We start from the raw sequence: 22,106 nt of genomic DNA on the forward strand, positions 1-22,106 counted from the left end.
TGTAGGCCTAATGCAGCGTAGTTTCCAACAACTACTAAACGAGAGCATGAAGATCGAAGCAATGGAGAGGAAACCTGGGGAACACCTTGGAGTGGAACACACCATCTCTCTACACCCCATACCCAATTTGTAGGCCTAATGCAGCGTAGTTTCCAACAACTACTAAACGAGAGCATGATGATCGAAGCATTGGCGAGGAAACCTGGGGAACACCTTGGAGTGGAACACACCATCTCTCTACAGTGAAACACACCATCTCTCTACACCCCATACCCAATTTGTAGGCCTAATGCAGCGTAGTTTCCAACAACTACTAAACGAGAGCCGGAAGATCGAAGCTCAGGAAAGGCAACCTGGGGAACACCTTGGAGTGGAACACACCATCTCTCTACACCCCATACCCAATTTGTAGGCCTAATGCAGCGTAGTTTCCAACAACTACTAAACGAGAGCCGGAAGATCGAAGCAATGGAGAGGAAACCTGGGGAACACCTTGGAGTGTAACACACCATCTCTCTACACCCCATACCCAATTTGTAGGCCTAATGCAGCGTAGTTTCCAACAACTACTAAACGAGAGCCGGAAGATCGAAGCAATGGAGAGGAAACCTGGGGAACACCTTGGAGTGTAACACACCATCTCTCTACACCCCATACCCAATTTGTAGGCCTAATGCAGCGTAGTTTCCAACAACTACTAAACGAGAGCATGAAGATCGAAGCAATGGAGAGGAAACCTGGGGAACACCTTGGAGTGGAACACACCATCTCTCTACACCCCATACCCAATTTGTAGGCCTAATGCAGCGTAGTTTCCAACAACTACTAAACGAGAGCATGATGATCGAAGCATTGGCGAGGAAACCTGGGGAACACCTTGGAGTGGAACACACCATCTCTCTACAGTGGAACACACCATCTCTCTACACCCCATACCCAATTTGTAGGCCTAATGCAGCGTAGTTTCCAACAACTACTAAACGAGAGCCGGAAGATCGAAGCTCAGGAAAGGCAACCTGGGGAACACCTTGGAGTGGAACACACCATCTCTCTACACCCCATACCCAATTTGTAGGCCCAATGCAGCGTAGTTTCCAACAACTACTAAACGTGAGCCGGAAGATCGAAGCTCAGGAAAGTCAACCTGGGGAACACCTTGGAGTGTAACAAACCCTCTCTCTACACCACGGAAGGGCTGATTCTTAGGAAGGAAGGCTGTCGGAAAGAAGCAGGGCGCGTCCGAGGGTGATTATATTCTTATTAGGTATATACTCACCCTCGGACGCGCCCCGCTTCTTTATTTGTAATGAATGTTTATTTACAATGTGGTTTTGACTTACTCTATTTTTTTGGTAAATAATGATTTTATTATTTTCATTGTTTTGCATCTTCTTGGCAATAATATAAAGAAGACGCGACAGGACAACACTCGGTGGATGCCATATCTGTGTTTAAAATTGAAAAAACCTTTCAGTTAACTACTTGCAGGAGAAAGTTATTGTAGCTGGTGGCCATTTTTAGTACTGTACCAGATTTTTGTTGTATGTGTTTGTTTTTAATGTTAAAATGTCTGCATTTGATATCTCTCCAGTATTTTCTTTTTTATAAGCAAAATACTTATTTTTATATTTTCTGATGTTGGTTCCAGGGGTACACGGGCAGCAGTGGTGTGGTCAGTGGAGGCCTAGTGGAAGGAGTGACCGCAGACAGGCATCGAAGGCCTAAAATAATAACACATGGCTGTAGGCAATTTTAAATTGGTTCCAGGGGTACACGGGCAGCAGCGGTGTGGTCAGTGGAGGACTAGTGGAAGGAGTGACCGCAGACAGGCATCGAAGGACTAAAATAATAACACATGGCTGTAGGCAATTTTAAATTGGTTCCAGGGGTACACGGGCAGCAGTGGTGTGGTCAGTGGAGGCCTAGTGGAAGGAGTGACCGCAGACAGGCATCGAAGGCCTAAAATAATATCACATGGCTGTAGGCAATTTTAAATTGGTTCCAGAGGTACACGGGCAGCAGTGGTGTGGTCAGTGGAGGCCTAGTGGAAGGAGTGACCGCAGACAGGCATCGAAGGCCTAAAATAATAACACATGGCTGTAGGCAATTTTAAATTGGTTCCAGGGGTACACGGGCAGCAGTGGTGTGGTCAGTGGAGGCCTAGTGGAAGGAGTGACCGCAGACAGGCATCGAAGGCCTAAAATAATAACACATGGCTGTAGGCAATTTTAAATTGGTTCCAGGGGTACACGGGCAGCAGTGGTGTGGTCAGTGGAGGTCTAGTGGAAGGAGTGACCGCAGACAGGCATCGAAGGCCTAAAATAATAACACATGGCTGTAGGCAATTTTAAATTGGTTCCAGGGGTACACGGGCAGCAGTGGTGTGGTCAGTGGAGGCCTAGTGGAAGGAGTCACCGCAGACAGGCATCGAAGGCCTAAAATAATAACACATGGCTGTAGGCAATTTTAAATTGGTTCCAGGGGTACACGGGCAGCAGTGGTGTGGTCAGTGGAGGCCTAGTGGAAGGAGTGACCGCAGACAGGCATCGAAGGCCTAAAATAATAACACATGGCTGTAGGCAATTCTAAATTGGTTCCAGGGGTACACGGGCAGCAGTGGTGTGGTCAGTGGAGGCCTAGTGGAAGGAGTGACCGCAGACAGGCATCGAAGGCCTAAAATAATAACACATGGCTGTAGGCAATTTTAAATTGGTTCCAGGGGTACACGGGCAGCAGTGGTGTGGTCAGTGGAGGCCTAGTGGAAGGAGTGACCGCAGACAGGCATCGAAGGCCTAAAATAATAACACATGGCTGTAGGCAATTTTAAATTGGTTCCAGGGGTACACGGGCAGCAGTGGTGTGGTCAGTGGAGGCCTAGTGGAATGAGTGATCGCAGACAGGCATCGAAGGCCTAAAATAATAACACATGGCTGTAGGCAATTTTAAATTGGTTCCAGGGGTACACGGGCAGCAGTGGTGTGGTCAGTGGAGGCCTAGTTGAAGGAGTGACCGCAGACAGGCATCGAAGGCCTAAAATAATAACACATGGCTGTAGGCAATTTTAAATTGGTTCCAGGGGTACACGGGCAGCAGTGGTGTGGTCAGTGGAGGCCTAGTGGAAGGAGTGACCGCAGACAGGCATCGAAGGCCTAAAATAATAACACATGGCTGTAGGCAATTTTAAATTGGTTCCAGGGGTACACGGGCAGCAGTGGTGTGGTCAGTGGAGGCCTAGTGGAAGGAGTCACCGCAGACAGGCATCGAAGGCCTAAAATAATAACACATGGCTGTAGGCAATTTTAAATTGGTTACAGGGGTACACGGGCAGCAGTGGTGTGGTCAGTGGAGGCCTAGTGGAAGGAGTGACCGCAGACAGGCATCGAAGGCCTAAAATAATAACACATGGCTGTAGGCAATTCTAAATTGGTTCCAGGGGTACACGGGCAGCAGTGGTGTGGTCAGTGGAGGCCTAGTGGAAGGAGTGACCGCAGACAGGCATCGAAGGCCTAAAATAATAACACATGGCTGTAGGCAATTTTAAATTGGTTCCAGGGGTACACGGGCAGCAGTGGTGTGGTCAGTGGAGGCCTAGTGGAAGGAGTGACCGCAGACAGGCATCGAAGGCCTAAAATAATAACACATGGCTGTAGGCAATTTTAAATTGGTTCCAGGGGTACACGGGCAGCAGTGGTGTGGTCAGTGGAGGCCTAGTGGAATGAGTGATCGCAGACAGGCATCGAAGGCCTAAAATAATAACACATGGCTGTAGGCAATTTTAAATTGGTTCCAGGGGTACACGGGCAGCAGTGGTGTGGTCAGTGGAGGCCTAGTTGAAGGAGTGACCGCAGACAGGCATCGAAGGCCTAAAATAATAACACATGGCTGTAGGCAATTTTAAATTGGTTCCAGGGGTACACGGGCAGCAGTGGTGTGGTCAGTGGAGGCCTAGTGGAAGGAGTGACCGCAGACAGGCATCGAAGGCCTAAAATAATAACACATGGCTGTAGGCAATTTTAAATTGGTTACAGGGGTACACGGGCAGCAGTGGTGTGGTCAGTGGAGGCCTAGTGGAAGGAGTCACCGCAGACAGGCATCGAAGGCCTAAAATAATAACACATGGCTGTAGGCAATTTTAAATTGGTTACAGGGGTACACGGGCAGCAGTGGTGTGGTCAGTGGAGGCCTAGTGGAAGGAGTGACCACAGACAGGCATCGAAGGCCTAACATAACAAAAATGTCAATACAATAGTATTGTCAGTGGCAGGCATTGAAGGATGTCAGCGCATAGACTAAACAATGGTGGAGCTGTGAGATAATTTTGCAAGTGGTAGAGTACTGTTTGAGCTGGGGTGGGGGGAAACTGTCTTGTGGCCGGTGGTACAGGCCCAGGGCCCCTCATATTACAACGGTGTGTCTGACGTTGGGTGCGCACCACCACCGCCAGAGACACTTTATTGTACTAGGAGGGACCCAGTGGCAGTGCCGTCGACCAAAAGCGGGCTCACCCACCTCTTCAGACAAACTGCACTCTCACGGGTGCTGTCGCCAAGTGTCGATACCACGGCCCCGTGTGGGGAGTTTGGCCATTTAGTGAGGTGTAAACATGTCGTATGCTGGACAATCAGGTGCAGAAAATTACGAGATTGGAAAAGGCATTCAGAATAGTCCACAGGCAAGGCCTTTTCATAGGAAAGCTAGGTGTCAGCCGGGCAAGGTGGGGCAAAAGATTTCGAAATCCAGTTGTGGTTCATTTTAATGAAGGTTAGATCATCTACATTTTGGGTAGCCAGACGAGTCCTTTTTTCTGTTAGTATTGAACCTGCAGCACTGAATACTCTTTCTGATAGGACACTAGCTGCCGGGCAAGCAAGCTCCTGCAATGCATATTCTGCCAATTCTGGCCAGGTGTCTAATTTTGATGCCCAGTAATCAAATGGGAATGACGGTTGAGGGAGAACATCGATAAGGGATGAAAAATAGTTTGTAACCATACTGGACAAATGTTGTCTCCTGTCACTTTGAATTGATGCTGCAGTACCTGTCCTGTCTGCGGTCATAGCAAAATCACTCCACAACCTGGTCAGAAAACCCCTCTGGCCAACGCCACTTCTGATTTCTGCCCTTCTAACTCCTCTGGTCTGCTGGCCCCTGCAGCTCGTGTGAGAACGATCACGGGCGCTGTGTGCAGGGAATGCCAGAAGCAAACGGTCAACAAGAGTTGATTGTTTGGTTGCTAATATTAGTTCCAAGTTCTCATGTGGCATTATATTTTGCAATTTGCCTTTATAGCGAGGATCAAGGAGGCAGGCCAACCAGTAATCGTCATCATTCATCATTTTAGTTATGCGTGTGTCCCTTTTGAGGATACGTAAGGCATAATCCGCCATGTGGGCCAAAGTTCCAGTTCTCAAATCTGCGGTTGTGCTTGGTTGAGGGGCAGTTTCAGGCAAATCCACGTCACTTGTGTCCCTCAAAAAACCAGAACCCGGCCTTGCCGCGCCACCAATTTCCAGTGGCCCCGGAAAAGCTTCCTCATTAAAAATATAATCATCCCCATCATCATCCTCGTCTTCCTCCTCCTCTTCGCCCGCTACCTCGTCCTGTACACTGCCCTGGCCAGACAATGGCTGACTGTCATCAAGGCTTTCCTCTTCCTCAGCTGCAGACGCCTGATCCTTTATGTGCGTCAAACTTTGCATCAGCAGACGCATTAGGGGGATGCTCATGCTTATTATGGCGTTGTCTGCACTAACCAGCCGTGTGCATTCCTCAAAACACTGAAGGACTTGACACATGTCTTGAATCTTCGACCACTGCACACCTGACAACTCCATGTCTGCCATCCTACTGCCTGCCCGTGTATGTGTATCCTCCAACAAAAACATAACAGCCCGCCTCTGTTCACACAGTCTCTGAAGCATGTGCAGTGTTGAGTTCCACCTTGTTGCAACGTCTATGATTAGGCGATGCTGGGGAAGGTTCAAAGAACGCTGATAGGTCTGCATACGGCTGGAGTGTACGGGCGAACGGCGGATATGTGAGCAAAGTCCACGCACTTTGAGGAGCAGGTCGGATAACCCCGGATAACTTTTCAGGAAGCACTGCACCACCAGGTTTAAGGTGTGAGCCAGGCAAGGAATGTGTTTCAGTTGGGAAAGGGAGATGGCAGCCATGAAATTCCTTCCGTTATCACTCACTACCTTGCCTGCCTCAAGATCTACAGTGCCCAGCCACGACTGCGTTTCTTTCTGCAAGAACTCGGACAGAACTTCCGCGGTGTGTCTGTTGTTGCCCAAACACTTCATAGCCAATACAGCCTGCTGATGTTTGCCAGTAGCTGCCCCATAATGGGAGACCTGGTGTGCAACAGTGGCAGCTGCGGATGGAGTGGTTGTGCGACTGCGGTCTGTGGACGAGCTCTCGCTTCTGCAGGAGGACGAATAGGAGGAGGAGGGGGTGCGAACGGCTACAGCCAATTGTTTCCTAGACCGTGGGCTAGGCAGAACTGTCCCAAACTTGCTGTCCCCTGTGGACCCTGCATCCACCACATTTACCCAGTGTGCCGTGATGGACACGTAACGTCCCTGGCCATGCCTACTGGTCCATGCATCTGTTGTCAGGTGCACCTTTGTGCTCACAGATTGCCTGAGTGCATGGACGATGCGCTCTTTAACATGCGGGTGGAGGGCTGGGATGGCTTTTCTGGAAAAAAAGTGTCGACTGGGTAGCTCGTAGCGTGGTACAGCGTAGTCCATCAGGGCTTTGAAAGCTTCGCATTCAACTAACCGGTAGGGCATCATCTCTAACGAGATTAGTCTAGCTATGTGTGCGTTCAAACCCTGTGTATGCGGATGCGAGGCTAAGTACTTCCTTTTTCTAACCATAGTCTCATGTAGGGTGAGCTGGACTGGAGAGCTGGAGATCGTGGAACTAGCGGGGGTGCCGGTGGACATGGCAGACTGAGAGACGGTGGGAGATGGTATTGTTGCCACCGGTGCCCTAGATGCAGTGTTTCCTACTACGAAACTGGTGATTCCCTGACCCTGACTGCTTTGGCCTGGCAAAGAAACCTGCACAGATACTGCAGGTGGTGCGGAAAATGGTGGCCCTACACTGCCGGAAGGGATGTTGCGTTGCTGACTAGCTTCATTGGCCGAGGGTGCTACAACCTTAAGGGACGTTTGGTAGTTAGTCCAGGCTTGCAAATGCATGGTGGTTAAATGTCTATGCATGCAACTTGTATTGAGACTTTTCAGATTTTGTCCTCTGCTTAAGGTAGTTGAACATTTTTGACAGATGACTTTGCGCTGATCAATTGGATGTTGTTTAAAAAAATGCCAGACTGCACTCTTTCTAGCATCGGATACCTTTTCAGGCATTGCAGACTGAGCTTTAACCGGATGGCCACGCTGTCCTCCAACAGGTTTTGGCTTTGCCACGCGTTTTGGGCAAGATACGAGCCCGGCAGATGGAACCTGTTGCGATGTTGATGCCTGCTGCGGCCCCTCCTCCTCCGCTTCAGAACTGCTGCCGCCTGCACCCTGTTCCCCCAATGGCTGCCAATCGGGGTCAAGAACTGGGTCATCTATTACCTCTTCTTGTAGCTCGTGTGCAACTTCGTCTGTGTCACCGTGTCGGTCGGTGGTATAGCATTCGTGATGGGGCAACATAGTCTCATCAGGGTCTGATTCTTGATCAGCACCCTGCGAGGGCAATGTTGTGGTCTGAGTCAAAGGACCAGCATAGTAGTCTGGCTGTGGCTGTGCATCAGTGCACTCCATGTCAGATTCAACTTGTAATGGGCATGGACTGTTAACTGCTTCACTTTCTAAGCCAGGGACGGTATGTGTAAAGAGCTCCATGGAGTAACCCGTTGTGTCGCCTGCTGCATTCTTCTCTGTTGTTATTTTTGCTGAAGAGGACAAGGAAGCGACTTGTCCCTGACCGTGAACATCCACTAACGACGCGCTGCTTTGACATTTACCAGTTTCACGAGAGGAGGCAAAAGAGCTAGAGGCTGAGTCAGCAAGATAAGCCAAAACTTGCTCTTGCTGCTCCGGCTTTAAAAGCGGTTTTCCTACTCCCAGAAAAGGGAGCGTTCGAGGCCTTGTGTAGCCAGACGACGAACCTGGCTCCACAGCTCCAGACTTAGGTGCAATATTTTTTTTCCCACGACCAGCTGATGCTCCACCACTACCACTACCCTCATTACCAGCTGACAATGAACGCCCCCGGCCACGACCTCTTCCACCATACTTCCTCATTGTTTTAAAAACGTAAACAAACTAACGGTATTTGTTGCTGTCACACAAATTACACGGTGAGCTATAACTTCAGTATGATTTAGCTACCCCTTTACAGGTGAGTGAGACCACAACGAAAATCAGGCACAATGTTACACACTCTGTTGTTGGTGGCAACAAATGAGAGAGATGCCACACACGCAGGACTGTCACTGAAGCACAAATGTAAATATTAATCTCCCACTGATTTGATTTTTTTTTTTTTTAAGGGAGACTTTAGGAAAAAAAAAATAGAATAAAATGATTTTTTCAGGAAGAATTTAGAAACCAAATAAAATAAAATGATTTTTTCAGGGAGAATTTAGAAAACAAATAAAACAAAAAAAGGCTTTCTATGGCCCACTGAGTGAGAGATGACGCACACAGGAGTCAGGAGCGGCACACAAGCCCAGAGGCCAATATTTATCTCCCACTGATTGATGTAGTGATTTTTTCAGGTAGATTTTGGAACCCAAATCAAGCTAAAAAAATAATAGGCTTTCTATGGCCCACAATTGGAGAGAGAGAGAGAGAGATGGCACACCCAGGAGTCAAGACTGGCACACAAGCAGAAAGGGCAATATTAATCTCCCACTGATTTGTTTTTTTTTGTTTTTTTCAGGGAGACTTTAGGAAAAAAAAAATAGAATAAAATGATTTTTTCAGGAAGAATTTAGAAACCAAAGAAAATAAAATGATTTTTTCAGGGAGAATTTAGAAAACAAATAAAACAAAAAAAGGCTTTCTATGGCCCACTGAGTGAGAGATGACGCACACAGGAGTCAGGAGTGGCACACAAGCCCAGAGGCCAATATTTATCTCCCACTTTTTTTTTTTTGTTCCAGGGAAAATTTATAAACCCAATAAAAAAAATAATAAATAGGCTTTCTATGGCCCACTATCTGAGAGACAGAGAGAGATGGCACGCTTAGGACTGGCACACAAGCCCAAAGGCCAATATTAATCTCCCTTTTTTTTTTAAGGGAGAATTTATAAAACCAAAAAAAAATAAATAAATAGGCTTTCTATGGCCCACTATTTGTGAGAGAGATGGCACGCTCAGGACTGGCACACAAGCCCAGAGGCCAATATTAATCTCCCACTTTTTTACTTTTTTTCCAGGGAAAATTTATAAACCCAATAAAAAAAATAAAAATAAATAGGCTTTCTATGGCCCACTATCTGAGAGAGAGAGATGGCACGCTTAGGACTGGCACACAAGCCCAAAGGCCAATATTAATCTCCCACTGATTGATTTATTGATTTTTTCAGGTAGAATTTTGAACCCAAATAAAGCAAAAAAAAAAAAAAAGGGCTTTCTATGGCCCACTGAGTGAGTGATGATGCACACAGGAGTCAGGAGTGGCACACAAGCCCTGAGGCCAATATTTTTCTCCCACTGATTGATGTAGTGATTTTTTCAGGTAGATTTTAGAACCAAAATCAAGCAAAAAAATAAATAGGCTTTCTATGGCCCACTGAGTGAGTGATGATGCACACAGGAGTCAAGAGTGGCACACAAGCCCTGAGGCCAATATTTTTCTCCCACTGATTGATGTAGTGATTTTTTCAGGTAGATTTTATAACCCAAATCAAGCAAAAAAATAAATAGGCTTTCTATGGCCCACTGAGTGAGAGATGACACAGACAGGGATGGCACTCTAGCAGAAATGTCAATCTTAATCTCCCACAAAAAAAAAAAAAAAAAACAGGGAGTGTCCTTCAATTACTATCTCCCTGCAGTAATCTCAGCCAGGTATGGCAGGCAGCAATAAGGAGTGGACTGATGCACAAATTAAATAAAAAGTGTGTACAAACCAAAAAGATAGCTGTGCAGAAAGGAAGGAACAAGAGGATTTGTGCTTTGAAAAAAGCAGTTGGTTTGCACAGCGGCGTACACACAGCAATGCAGCTATCAGGGAGCCTTCTAGGGCAGCCCAATGAGCTACAGCGCTGAGGGGGAAAAAAAAAAAGTAGCTTCCACTGTCCCTGCACACCGAAGGTGGTTTTGGGCAGTGGAAATCGCTACAGCACAAGCGGTTTTGTGGTTAATGGACCCTGCCTAACGCTATCCCTGCTTCTGACGAAGCGGCAGCAACCTCTCCCTAAGCTCAGATCAGCAGCAGTAACATGGCGGTCGGCGGGAACTCCCCTTTATAGCCCCTGTGACGCCGCAGACAGCAAGCCAATCACTGCAATGCCCTTCTCTAAGATGGTGGGGACCAGGACCTATGTCATCACGCTGCCCACACTCTGCGTTTACCTTCATTGGCTGAGAAATGGCGCTTTTCGCGTCATTGAAACGCGACTTTGGCGCGAAAGTCGCGTACCGCATGGCCGACCTCGCACAGGGGTCGGATCGGGTTTCATGAAACCCGACTTTGCCAAAAGTCGGCGACTTTTGAAAATGAACGACCCGTTTCGCTCAACCCTACTTGTGAGTTTACTTCCCATTTTGACCCGGCCTGTCCCCATGTCGCACTTGCCTGTCAATTAGGTTCTGTCTGTGGATTATCTGGTTTTCTGACCCTGGCTTGGTTCTTGACTTCCCTTTCGGTTGTTCCCTCTGCTGTTATATTACCCGCTTGGTTTCCTGACACCAGCTTGTACCCAGTTACTCTTCTGTTCATATGCTTGTTGGCTCCCCAGCCGTTCACCCCCTGGTTGTACCCTCGGTTCTCTGCTGATTGCTCCAGGAGCTCCGGCGGCTGGCATCGCCCCGGCCCCTCCTCCTGCAATCATGTGCCGCAGGTCCTGCACGCCTGTGACTGTGCCATTCTGTGTCTATGGGTGCTGTCAACCCGTACCATTCTGTGCAGTACAGGACTCGTGTCTGGACCTGGATAGGTCGGTCACGGGGTCCCTGACAGAAATATGCTCAAACATGTGAGTTAGAATTTTGCCTGATCCACTCATCTTAACCCCTTAGCGACCGCCGATACGCCTTTTAACGGCGGCCGCTAAGGGTACTTAAACCACAGCGCCGTTAATTAACGGCGCTGTGGAAAAAGTCCATAGCGCCCCCCAGAGGCCGATTTTCTTCGGGGTCTCGGCTGCCGAGGGTAGCCGAGACCCCAGAGAACATGATTCGGGTTTTTTTTAACCCACCCCGCATTTGCGATCGCCGGTAATTAACCGTTTACCGGCGATCGCAAAAAAAAAGCGATCTCTTTTTAATTTCTCTGTCCTCCGATGTGATCGCACATCGGAGGACAGAGAAAAGGGGTCCCAGGAGGCCCCCCAATACTCACCTAGCTCCCCCGATGCTCCTCGTGTCTCCCGGTGGGCGCCGCCATCTTCAAAATGGCGGGCGCATGCGCAGTGCGCCCGCCGGCCGGCATCGGGAGAATCTTTGGGGTCTCGGCTGCCGGGGGTAGCCGAGACCCCAAAGAGCACGATCGGGGTCGGTATTACCGACCCCTGTTTTGCGATCGCCGGTAATTAACTGTTTACCGGCGACCGCAAAAAAAAAAAAAAAAAGTAAAGTGTAATTCTCTGTCCTCTGATGTGATCGCACATCAGAGGACAGAGAAATAGGGGGATTCGGGGACCCTAGCATACTCACCTAGGTCCCTGGATCCTCTTGCTGCTCCTCCTGGCCGCCGGCAGCAGAACATGGCGGACGCATGCCCAGTGCGCCCGCCATCTGTCTCCATCTGCCGGCCGGCAGGAGAACAGCAGTTGGGGCTAAAATTAGGGGTTGGGTTAGGGGTAGGGTTAGGGGTAGGGTTAGGGTTAGGGGTAGGGTTAGGTTAGGGTTAGGTTAGGGGTAGGGTTAGGGGTAGGGTTAGGGGTAGGGTTAGGGGTAGGGTTAGGTTAGGGTTAGGGGTAGGGTTAGGTTAGGGTTAGGGGTAGGGGTAGGGTTAGGGGTAGGGTTAGGTTAGGGGTAGGGTTAGGGGTAGGGTTAGGGGTAGGGTTAGGGGTAGGGTTAGGGGTAGGGTTAGGGTTAGGTTAGGGTTAGGTTAGGGGTAGGGTTAGGGGTAGGGTTAGGTTAGGGGTAGGGTTAGGTTAGGGGTAGGGTTAGGGGTAGGGTTAGGTTAGGGTTAGGGGTAGGGTTAGTGTTAGGTTAGGGTTAGGTTAGGGGTAGGGTTAGGGGTAGGGTTAGGGTTAGGTTAGGGGTAGGGTTAGGTTAGGGGTAGGGTTAGGGGTAGGGTTAGGTTAGGGGTAGGGTTAGTGTTAGGTTAGGGTTAGGTTAGGGGTAGGGTTAGGGGTAGGGGTAGGGTTAGGTTAGGGGTAGGGTTAGGTTAGGGGTAGGGCTAGGGTTGGGGCTAAATTTAGGGTTAGGGTTGGGGCTAAATTTAGGGTTAGGGTTGGGGCTAAACTTAGGGTTAGGCTTCTTTCACACTTACGTCGGTACGGGGCCGTCGCAATGCGTCGGCCCGACATACCGACGCACGTTGTGAAAATTGTGCACAACGTGGGCAGCAGCTGTAGTTTTTCAACACATCCGCTGCCCAATCTATGTCCTGGGGAGGAGGGGGCGGAGTTACGGCCACGCATGCGCGGTCAGAAATGGCGGATGCGACGTACAAAAAAACGTTTCATTGAACGTTTTTTTGTGCCGACGCTCCGCCAAAACACAACTGATCCAGTGCACGACGGACGCGACGTGTGGCCATCCGTCACGATCCGTCGGCAATACAAGTCTATGGGCAAAAAACGCATCCTGCGGGCACATTTGCAGGATCCGTTTCTTGTCCAAAACGACGGATTGCGACGGAATGCCAAACGACGCAAGTGTGAAAGTAGCCCTAGGGCTAGGGTTAGGGTTGGGGCTAAAGTTAGGGCTAGGGTTGGGGCTAAAGTTAGGGTTAGAGCTGGGATTAGGGTTAGGGTTTGGATTAGGGTTCGTATTAGGGTTAGGGTTGGCATTAGGGTTACGCTTGGGATTAGGGTTAGGTTTGGGATTAGGGTTAAGGTTAGGGTTGTGATTAGGGGTGTATTGGGATTAGGGTTAGGTTTGAGGTTAGGGTTGAGATTAGGATTAGGGGTGTGTTGGATTTAGGGTTTTGATTAGGGTTATGGTTAGGGTTGACATTAGGGTTGTTTTGGGGTAAGGGTTGTGATTATGGTTAGGGTTAGTGATTAGGATTATGGATGAGGTTGGGATTAGGGTTAGGGGTGTGTTGGGGTTAGGGTTGGAGCTAGAATTGGGGGGTTTCCACTGTTTAGGTACATCAGGGGGTCTCCAAACACGACAGCCAATTTTGCGCTCAAAAAGTCAAATGGTGCTCCCTCCCTTCTGAGCTCTGCCGTGCGCCCAAACAGTGGGTTACCCCCACATATGGCGCATCAGCGTACTCGGGATAAATTGGACAACAACTTCTGGGGTCCAATTTCTCTTGTTACCCTTGTGAAAATAAAAACTTGGGGGCTACAAAATCTTTTTTGTGAAAAAAAAATATTTTTTATTTTCACGACTCTGCATTCTAAACTTCTGTGAAGCACTTGGGCATTCAAAGTTCTCACCACACATCTAGATAAGTTCCCTGGGGGGTCTAGTTTCCAAAATGGGGTCACTTGTGGGGGGTTACTACAGTTTTGGTACATCAGGGGCTCTGCAATCTCAACATAATGCCCACAGACCATTCTATCAAAGTCTGCATTCCAAAAAGGCGCTCCTTCCCTTCCGAGCTCTGCCGTGCGCCCAAACAGTGGTTTACCGCCACATATGGCGCATCAGCGTACTCGGGATAAATTGGACAACAACTATTGCAGTCCAATTTCTCCTGTTACCCTTGTGAAAATAAAAACTTGGGGGCTACAATATCTTTTTTGTGGAAAAAAAAATATTTTTTATTTTCACGACTCTGCATTCTAAACTTCTGTGAAGCACTTGGGCATTCAAAGTTCTCACCACACATCTAGATAAGTTCCTTGGGGGGTCTAGTTTCCAAAATGGGGTCACTTGTGGAGGGTTTCTACTGGTTAGGTACATCAGGGGCTCTGCAAACGCAACATAATACCCGCAGACCATTCTATCAAAGTCTGCATTCCAAAACGGCGCTCCTTCATTCCGAGCTCTGCCGTGCGCCCAAACAGTGGTTTACCCCCACATATGGGGTACCAGCATACTCAGAACAAATTGGACAACAACTGTTGGGGTCCAGTTTCTCTTGTTACCCTTGTGAAAATAAAAATTTGGTGGCTAAAAAATCTTTTTTGTGGAAAAAAAAAATATTTTTTATTTTCACGGCTCTCCATTATAAACTTCTGTGAAGCACTTGGGCATTCAAGGTTCTCACCACACATCTAGATAAGTTCCATGGGGGGTCTAGTTCCCAAAATGGGGTCACTTGTGGGGGATTTCTACTGTTTAGGCACATCAGGGGCTCTCCAAACGCGACATGGCGTCCGATCTCAATTCCAGCCAATTCTACATTGAAAAAGTAAAACGGCACTCTTTCTCTTCCAAGCTCTGCGGTGCGCCCAAACAGTGGTTTACCCCCACATATTGGGTATCGACGTACTCAAGAGAAATTGCACAACAACTTTTGTGGTCTAATTTCTCCTGTTACCCTTGTGAAAATAAAAATATGTGGGCAAAAAGATCATTTTTGTAGAAAAAATGCAATTTTTTTTTTCACGGCTCTACGTTATAAACTTCTGTGAAGCACATGGGGGTTCAAAGTGCTCGCCACACATCTAGATAAGTTCCTTAAGGGGTCTAGTTTCCAAAATGGTGTCACTTGTGGGGGGTTTCCACTGTTTAGGCACATCAGGGGCTCTCCAAACGCGACATGGCGTCCAATCTCAATTCCAGCCAATTCTACATTGAAAAAGTAAAACGGCACTCCTTCTCTTCCAAGCTCTGCGGTGCGCCCTAACAGTTGTTTACCCCCACATATTGGGTATCAGCGTACTCAGGAGAAATTGCACAACAACTTTTGTGGTCTAATTTCTCCTGTTACCCTTGTGAAAATAAGAATTTGTGGGCAAAAAGATCATTTTTGTGTAAACAAAAGCGATTTTTTATTTTCACGGCTCTACGTTATAAACTTCTGTGAAGCACTTGGGGGTTCAAAGTGCTCACCACACATCTAGATAAGTTCCTTAATGGGTCTAGTTTCCAAAATGGTGTCACTTGTGGGGAGTTTCCACTGTTTAGGTACATCAGGGGCTCTCTAAATGTGACATGGTGTCCGATCTCAATTCCAGCCAATTCTGCATTGAAAAAGTCAAACGGCGCTCCTTCACTTCTAAGTTCTGTGGTGCGCCCTAACAGTGGTTTACCCCCACATATGGGGTATTGGCGTATTCAGGAGAAATTGCATAACAAAATTTATGGTTACATTTCTGTTTTTACACTTGTGAAAATAAAAAAAATGGTTCTGAATTAAGATGTTTGCAAAAAAAAGTTAAATGTTCATTTTTTCCTTCCACATTGTTTCAGTTCCTGTGAAGCACGTAAAGGGTTAATAAACTTCTTGAATGTGGTTTTGAGAACCTTGAGGGGTGTAGTTTTTAGAATGGTGTCACACTTCATTATTTTCTATCATATAGACCCCTCAAAATGACTTCAAATGTGATGTGGTCCCTAAAAAAAAATGGTGTTGTAAAAATGAGAAATTGCTGGTCAACTTTTAACCCTTATAACTCCCTAACAAAAAAAAATTTTGTTTCCAAAATTGTGGTGATGTAAAGTAGACATGTGGGAAATGTTATTTATTAACTATTTTTTATGACATATCTCTCTGATTTAAGGGCATAAAAATACAAAGTTTGAAAACTGCAAAATTTTAAAAATTTTCGCCATATTTCCATTTTTTTCATAAATAATCGCAAGTAATATCGAAGAAATGTTACCACTAACATGAAGTACAATATGTCACGAAAAAACATTCTCAGAATCAGCGGGATCCGTTGAAGCGTTCCAGAGTTATAACCTCATAAAGTGACAGTGGTCAGAATTGCAAAAATTGGCCTGGTCATTAAGTACCAAATTGGCTCTGTCACTAAGGGGTTAAATAATAAACATAAATAAATAGTAACAAAGGGGCAATATCTATCCTGCATACATATCATCTATATCTAGCTCATGCAAAAAGATTTAGAAAGCAGTAAATGTTTTACTTTATGTGCAAAGCTAGTTGGGTCACAGATTGCACATTCATGAAAAAATAGTATAATTAAAACTATAAAAATAAGGATATTGAGAAGTGATTGTTATTGTTTATGTTTGCTTCTTACAATGATGAATTGCATTTTTTTATTGTGGGCATCTGTTTTTCAAATCACTGTTTCTCTTATACTGTATTTTTTATATTTCTCGCTGGCTATTTCTAGAGTGGGCGCCAATGTCCAATTTTCCTGTGATGATAATTATGTGTTACAAGGCTCGAAGAGTATAACTTGTCAAAGAGTGACTGACACACTGGCTGCTTGGAGTGATCACAGACCAATCTGCCGAGGTAAGAGAGCGGGAAAGCAGGTTCACATTTAAATAGTTTAAAATTATAGTGTGCATATTATCCAAAGAAAGGAAAAATAAAACTGTCTGAAATTCATGCAACAGCTGCTATATGCATTATGACTTGAATATAGTTATTCAGCATGCCTTAAGAATGAAGAACCCATAGAAACCATAGAAAAGCAAAATTGCATAGGAATATGTGACTGCTAGTGTCACATAATACAGCAATGACTTGAATTGTGCCTTTCATAAAATTAATTTAGATAGAATGAATTAGAAATTACCAGATCCCCTGGAAGAATTTCAATATCTCAGTTCATAGAGTGATAAAATGCTTCACTATATCTGTTTTCCTAACTTTGGAGCTTGCTGCATAATATTGTGTATGAGTGGCTAAAAACAGTCTGCATTAGCCCTGTTAAAATGTAAACCTTGCCGCTATTGATATTTTTAAACCCCCATTACTTCAAAATGATTCCCGCAAGGATTGCAATAGCATCACTTTGCTAGCAGCAAGAAGGAAAGGTGAGCACCTTCAAACCGAAATTTAGCTGTTCCTATAGTAACAAGTAGTGTGACAAGAGTTGAGTAAAGTAAAGGGCAGAACATAGTATTAATTCAAATAGTATGTGGGAATTATGCAGTAAATAAACAATCTCTTTGAAGGTTAAGAAGGTTATCAGGTTAAATAGACTGAGCTCATCCAATACACTTGAACTTTATTACAGCTTCATTTTTAATTCCAAAGGAAAAGTTGATGCTCCACATTAAACTCCATAGACACAGAAGAAAAAAACCCCATTGCATATTTAATATGCCAAAAGTGGGGATACTAAGTAGTATCAACCCACATTCACAATATTTTATTGACTCCGTAATGTAACTATATAAATAGGAGAAAAACTGGAGTAACCAATAAATAAGTAAGAAAGTACAAAATTTATTTTAAAAAACTCAAAGAAAAACACATATAATTAAACTGTCAATCAGGCCAAGGACACGGAAGTACATACAGTAGTGAGGTGCACATGGGAGTTCAGAGGTAATACATCTATCTGATTTACATTTGAATGCTTGTCCATGTGTTAGGTAAGTAGAGCCAAAAATAAGGCACAATAAATAAAGCCCAAGTATTGTATAACATTTGGGGCTCATTACCATCTGAGTAGTGTTGTGCACTGGGCCTGGTAAGTTTTGCCCTTAATTTATGATACAGTCCCTTAACTCTGCAGATCTCCAGCTGGGCTTGATCTATGTTGATTTACCCTGACCTTTTTTTTGCCTTACTTTTGGCTTTAAACCTTGCTATAGAGCTCCCGCTGCTTCTGTGGATCCCCGCATTGTTATACAATACTTGGGCTTTATTTATTGTGCCTTATTTTTGGCTCTACTTACCTAACACATGGACAAGCATTTAAATGTAAATCAGATAGATGTACTACCTCTGAACTCCCATGTGCACCTCACTACTGTATGTACTTCCGTGTCCTCGGCCTGATTGACAATTTTATTATATGTGTTTTTCTTTGATTTTTTGAAATAAATTTTGTACTTTCTTACTTATTTATTGGTTACTCCAGTTTTTCTCCTATTTATATAGATACATTAAACTCCATGTAGTAATATACACAGATATTTTGCGAATGAAAAATTGAATTATAATTTATCATCCCTCTTTAGCTTTCCTGACCAAATCGGTATGATTACAATTGGAAGTAAACTGCATAAATTCCTTTGCACACTGAAGTTTTGAAATAAGAAAATAATTTTAAGTTCAAATTTGTCAGCTTCGACAATTTTTGTTCCCAAAAATTCAATTTGTGGTACATTGAAATACAACAAAGCCTCCAATTGCCTTGAAAAATATATAGTGATTAGCCAAAGAGTTGCAATGTTTTAAACTTTTTTCTTTTCTCCATACCTCACCATCCACTACTGCTTCAAATGTGAGACTACCATCATTTTATAGACAATCATCTTGCCTATCTCATACATAAATTTGACATGCAACTATTTAGGATATGATTAGTTATTAGTGATGAGCGAATATACTCGTTACTAGAGATTTCTCGAGCATGCTCGGGGGTCCTCCGAGTATTTTTTAGTGCTCAGAGATTTAGTTTTTCTTGCTGCAGCTGAATAATTTATATCTGTTAGCCAGCATAAGTACATGTGGGGGTTGCCTGGTTGGTAGATCATCTAGACCAGGATTATCATTAATTTCACACTGACTGCTAGCTGCGTTTCCTGCTGTTATCTTTGAGAATTCAATTACCCCTATTCATATCAGCCTGATACTGCGCCTCCTTTTCTTTCATATCCTGCTGCATATAACAATGTCGGTAAAGAAAGCCAACAGCCCCAGGGCAGCAAAGAAGATGTGGAATTTTACTACTTTTGGCATTCTTGGGAGTGTTTTTACCAATATACAGTTGAAACCAGAAGTTTACATACACTATATAAAAAGACAGGTGCATGTTTTTCTCAATATCTGACATGACATCAGTATAAACCTTTCCTGTTTTTAAGTCAATTGGGATTACTATAATTATGGATGTTTGCCATATGCCAGAATAATGAGAGAGAAAAAATATTTTAAGGCATTTTTATTACTTACTGCAAAGTCAAAAGTTTACATACATTTCATTAGTATTTGGTACCTTTGCCCTTAAACTGAATGACTTGGGTCAAACAATTGGGATATCCTTCCAAAAGCTTCTCACAATAATTGGTCATAATTTGGGACCATTGCTCCTGACAAAACTAGTGTAACCAGTCCAGATTTGTAGGTTGCCTTGCTCGTACCTGCCTTTTCAGCTTTGCCCATAAATTTTCAATAGAATTGAGATCATGGCTTTCTGATGACCACTCCAACACATTAAATTTGTTATCCTTAAGCCACTTTGCTACCATTTTAGCAGTATGCTTCTGATCATTGTCCATTTTGAAGACCCATTTCCGCCCAAGCTTCAACTTCCTGGCTGATGTCTTGAGATGTTGCTTCAGTATTGCCACATATTCTTCTTTTCACATGATGTTATCTATTTTGTGCACCAGTCCCTCCTGCAGCAACAACCCCACAACTTGATGGTGCCACCCCCATGTTTCACAGTTGGGATAGTGCTCTTCGGCTTCCAAGCTTCTCCCTTTTTTCTCCAAACAATAAAATAGTCATTATGCCCAAAACATTGAATTTTAGTTTCATCAGACCACAGGACATGTCTCTAAAAATAAAGATCGTTGTTCCAGTGTGCTTTTTTCAAACATTAATCTGGCTTTTTTATGTTTCTTTTGAAGTAATGGCTTCTTCCTGGCATTGTTATATTTACACAACCGTACCAGCTTCCACCACGATCTTCACAAGGTCTTTTGCTCTTTCCCTTGGGTTGATATTGACATCTCAGACCAAAGCACATTCATCTCTGGGACACAGAACCCATCCCCTTCCTGAGTGGTATGATGGCTGGACATTCCCATCTTGTTTGTTCTTGCATATAATTGCTTGTTCAGATGAATGAGGCACCTTCAAGTATCTTGAAATTGTACCCAAGGATGAGCCAGACTTGTGCAAGTCCACAAATCTCATCCTGATATCTTGGCTGATTAGGATGAGCCAGACTTGTGCAAGTCCACAAATCTCATCCTGATATCTTGGCTGATTTCTTTACACTTTCCCATGATTCTATACAAATATGCAGTGTGTTTAAGGCGTGCATTAAAATACATCCAAAGGTGTGTCTCTAACTCAGTTGCCAAAAACCAGAAGCTTCCAAATACAAGACATCATCATGTGGGCAGTCCAGAATTGTTTAAAGGCATAGTAATCTTAGTGTATGTAAACTTTTGACTCTAAAGTAAGTAATGAAAATGCCTTTAAACAATCTCTCTCTCTTTATTCTGGCATTTGGCAAATATTAATAATTATGGTAATCTTAATTGACCTAAAATGGGAAAAGTTTTTTCTGATGTCATGATAGATATTGAGAAAAAAATGCATATGTGTCTTTTTATATAGTGTATGCAAACTTCTGGTTTTAACTGTATATGCAGATGTAAAGAACAACTAGCAGGTGAAACAGAGTAGTTGTTAAAAATATAATTACAAACAGGATAAAGATTTTAAAAGATGATCAATAAGTAAACTACTTTTATGGAGTGCATTAACAGGTACATTTTGTCAGTATTAAAAATAACCTAAACATTTGTGCCAAAGGATCAAAATATAATTAGATTTCTTAACTTCAATTGTTTTATACTCCTGCAGAACAATTTGTATGAAAATAAATACAACTCAGAATAATAATAAATATATTTTAGTTTTGGGTTTATAAATATTTTCCTAATTGGAGGGTGTTACTTTGTTTCTTTCCAAGGTCAAAGAACCTTCCGTTAATTAGCAACATTTTATAACCATGTGAAATAATGAGACCACAATGTTAACTATATTTATTTCTACGTATGCTAATCGGCTAAGCCTTCATATTTTTTTTAGTTTGCTTATTCAAGAAAGACAATAGTTAAACTAATTTTATGGACATACTCATTATTGAAAAATTGTAAACCTGTGAGATATAAAGAATCGTATTTATGTAAGAAAGACAAAGTTAAAGGGCCTGTTTGAAAATTCTGAATACTGAATCTGTAAAGTTTGGCAGACATAAATAAATTCATAATTTACTTCTAAGATTCCTGCTTGTTCCTGAGCGAACCCTATCTTTGAAGTTTGGGGTTTCGTACTGGACACTTAGTGTTTGATGCTGAACTCCGAAAACGGACTTCTTCTTGAAGTCTATTTTAACGTTCGGAGTTCTGGGGGAAGTTTGAAAGTTTGAGAGGAGAGAGATAAATTTCCAGCTTTGAAGTTCGAGTCCCCATATGTTTCAATGAGAATCAGTTCATGTTTTAGTTCAGATAAAGTTCTGATACCAGGACAGAACTTTAGACATAAAGTTTGATCAGGTATCAGAACATGAACTTCCATGAGTCCGTTCATCCTTATTCCTAAGCTCTCACATGTAGAGATGAGAGAATCTATTTGAGTGGAATGTAATTCTACTCAAATTTTGCAAAAATCCATATTGTGAAGAATACAGATTTTTTTATAATTCGCTTAGTGTGAATTCATTAAAATAGAAGTCAGATGCGGGTGCCATCTTACTGAGAAGTTAATGGCAGGCAAAAAGGTGAAAAAAAATAAACATACTCACCTCTCAGGTTGCCTCTTATAATCTGTTTGCTGACCATTTTCTATGTCACTGTCACGCCACTGATGAGTTGAGTGGAAAGTATAAGTATCCTATTCTTTATGTCTTTCATTTTTTATGCTCTGGAAACTGGAGAGACCACCAAAATATAAAAGGGACATTAAATGTAATAATTAAAGCTCATTAAAAATAACTTGTCTGCTAGTT

The 22,106-nt window shown here is 44.1% G+C and overlaps 1 protein-coding gene across 1 annotated transcript in view; it reads left to right on the forward strand.

Moving 5' to 3' along the window:
• The window catches only part of CSMD1 (CUB and Sushi multiple domains 1), a 3,308,788-nt gene that overhangs the window by 2,103,465 nt on the left and 1,183,217 nt on the right, over positions 1-22,106 (forward strand). The window contains exon 9 of the mRNA XM_069726899.1: positions 16,569-16,693. Within this exon, the coding sequence (XP_069583000.1) occupies positions 16,569-16,693 (125 nt within the window). The remainder of the gene's footprint in view (positions 1-16,568; positions 16,694-22,106) is intronic.

Source organism: Ranitomeya imitator, chromosome 5 (assembly GCF_032444005.1).
Source record: "Ranitomeya imitator isolate aRanImi1 chromosome 5, aRanImi1.pri, whole genome shotgun sequence".
In the NCBI taxonomy this organism is placed as follows: Eukaryota; Metazoa; Chordata; class Amphibia; order Anura; family Dendrobatidae; genus Ranitomeya; species Ranitomeya imitator.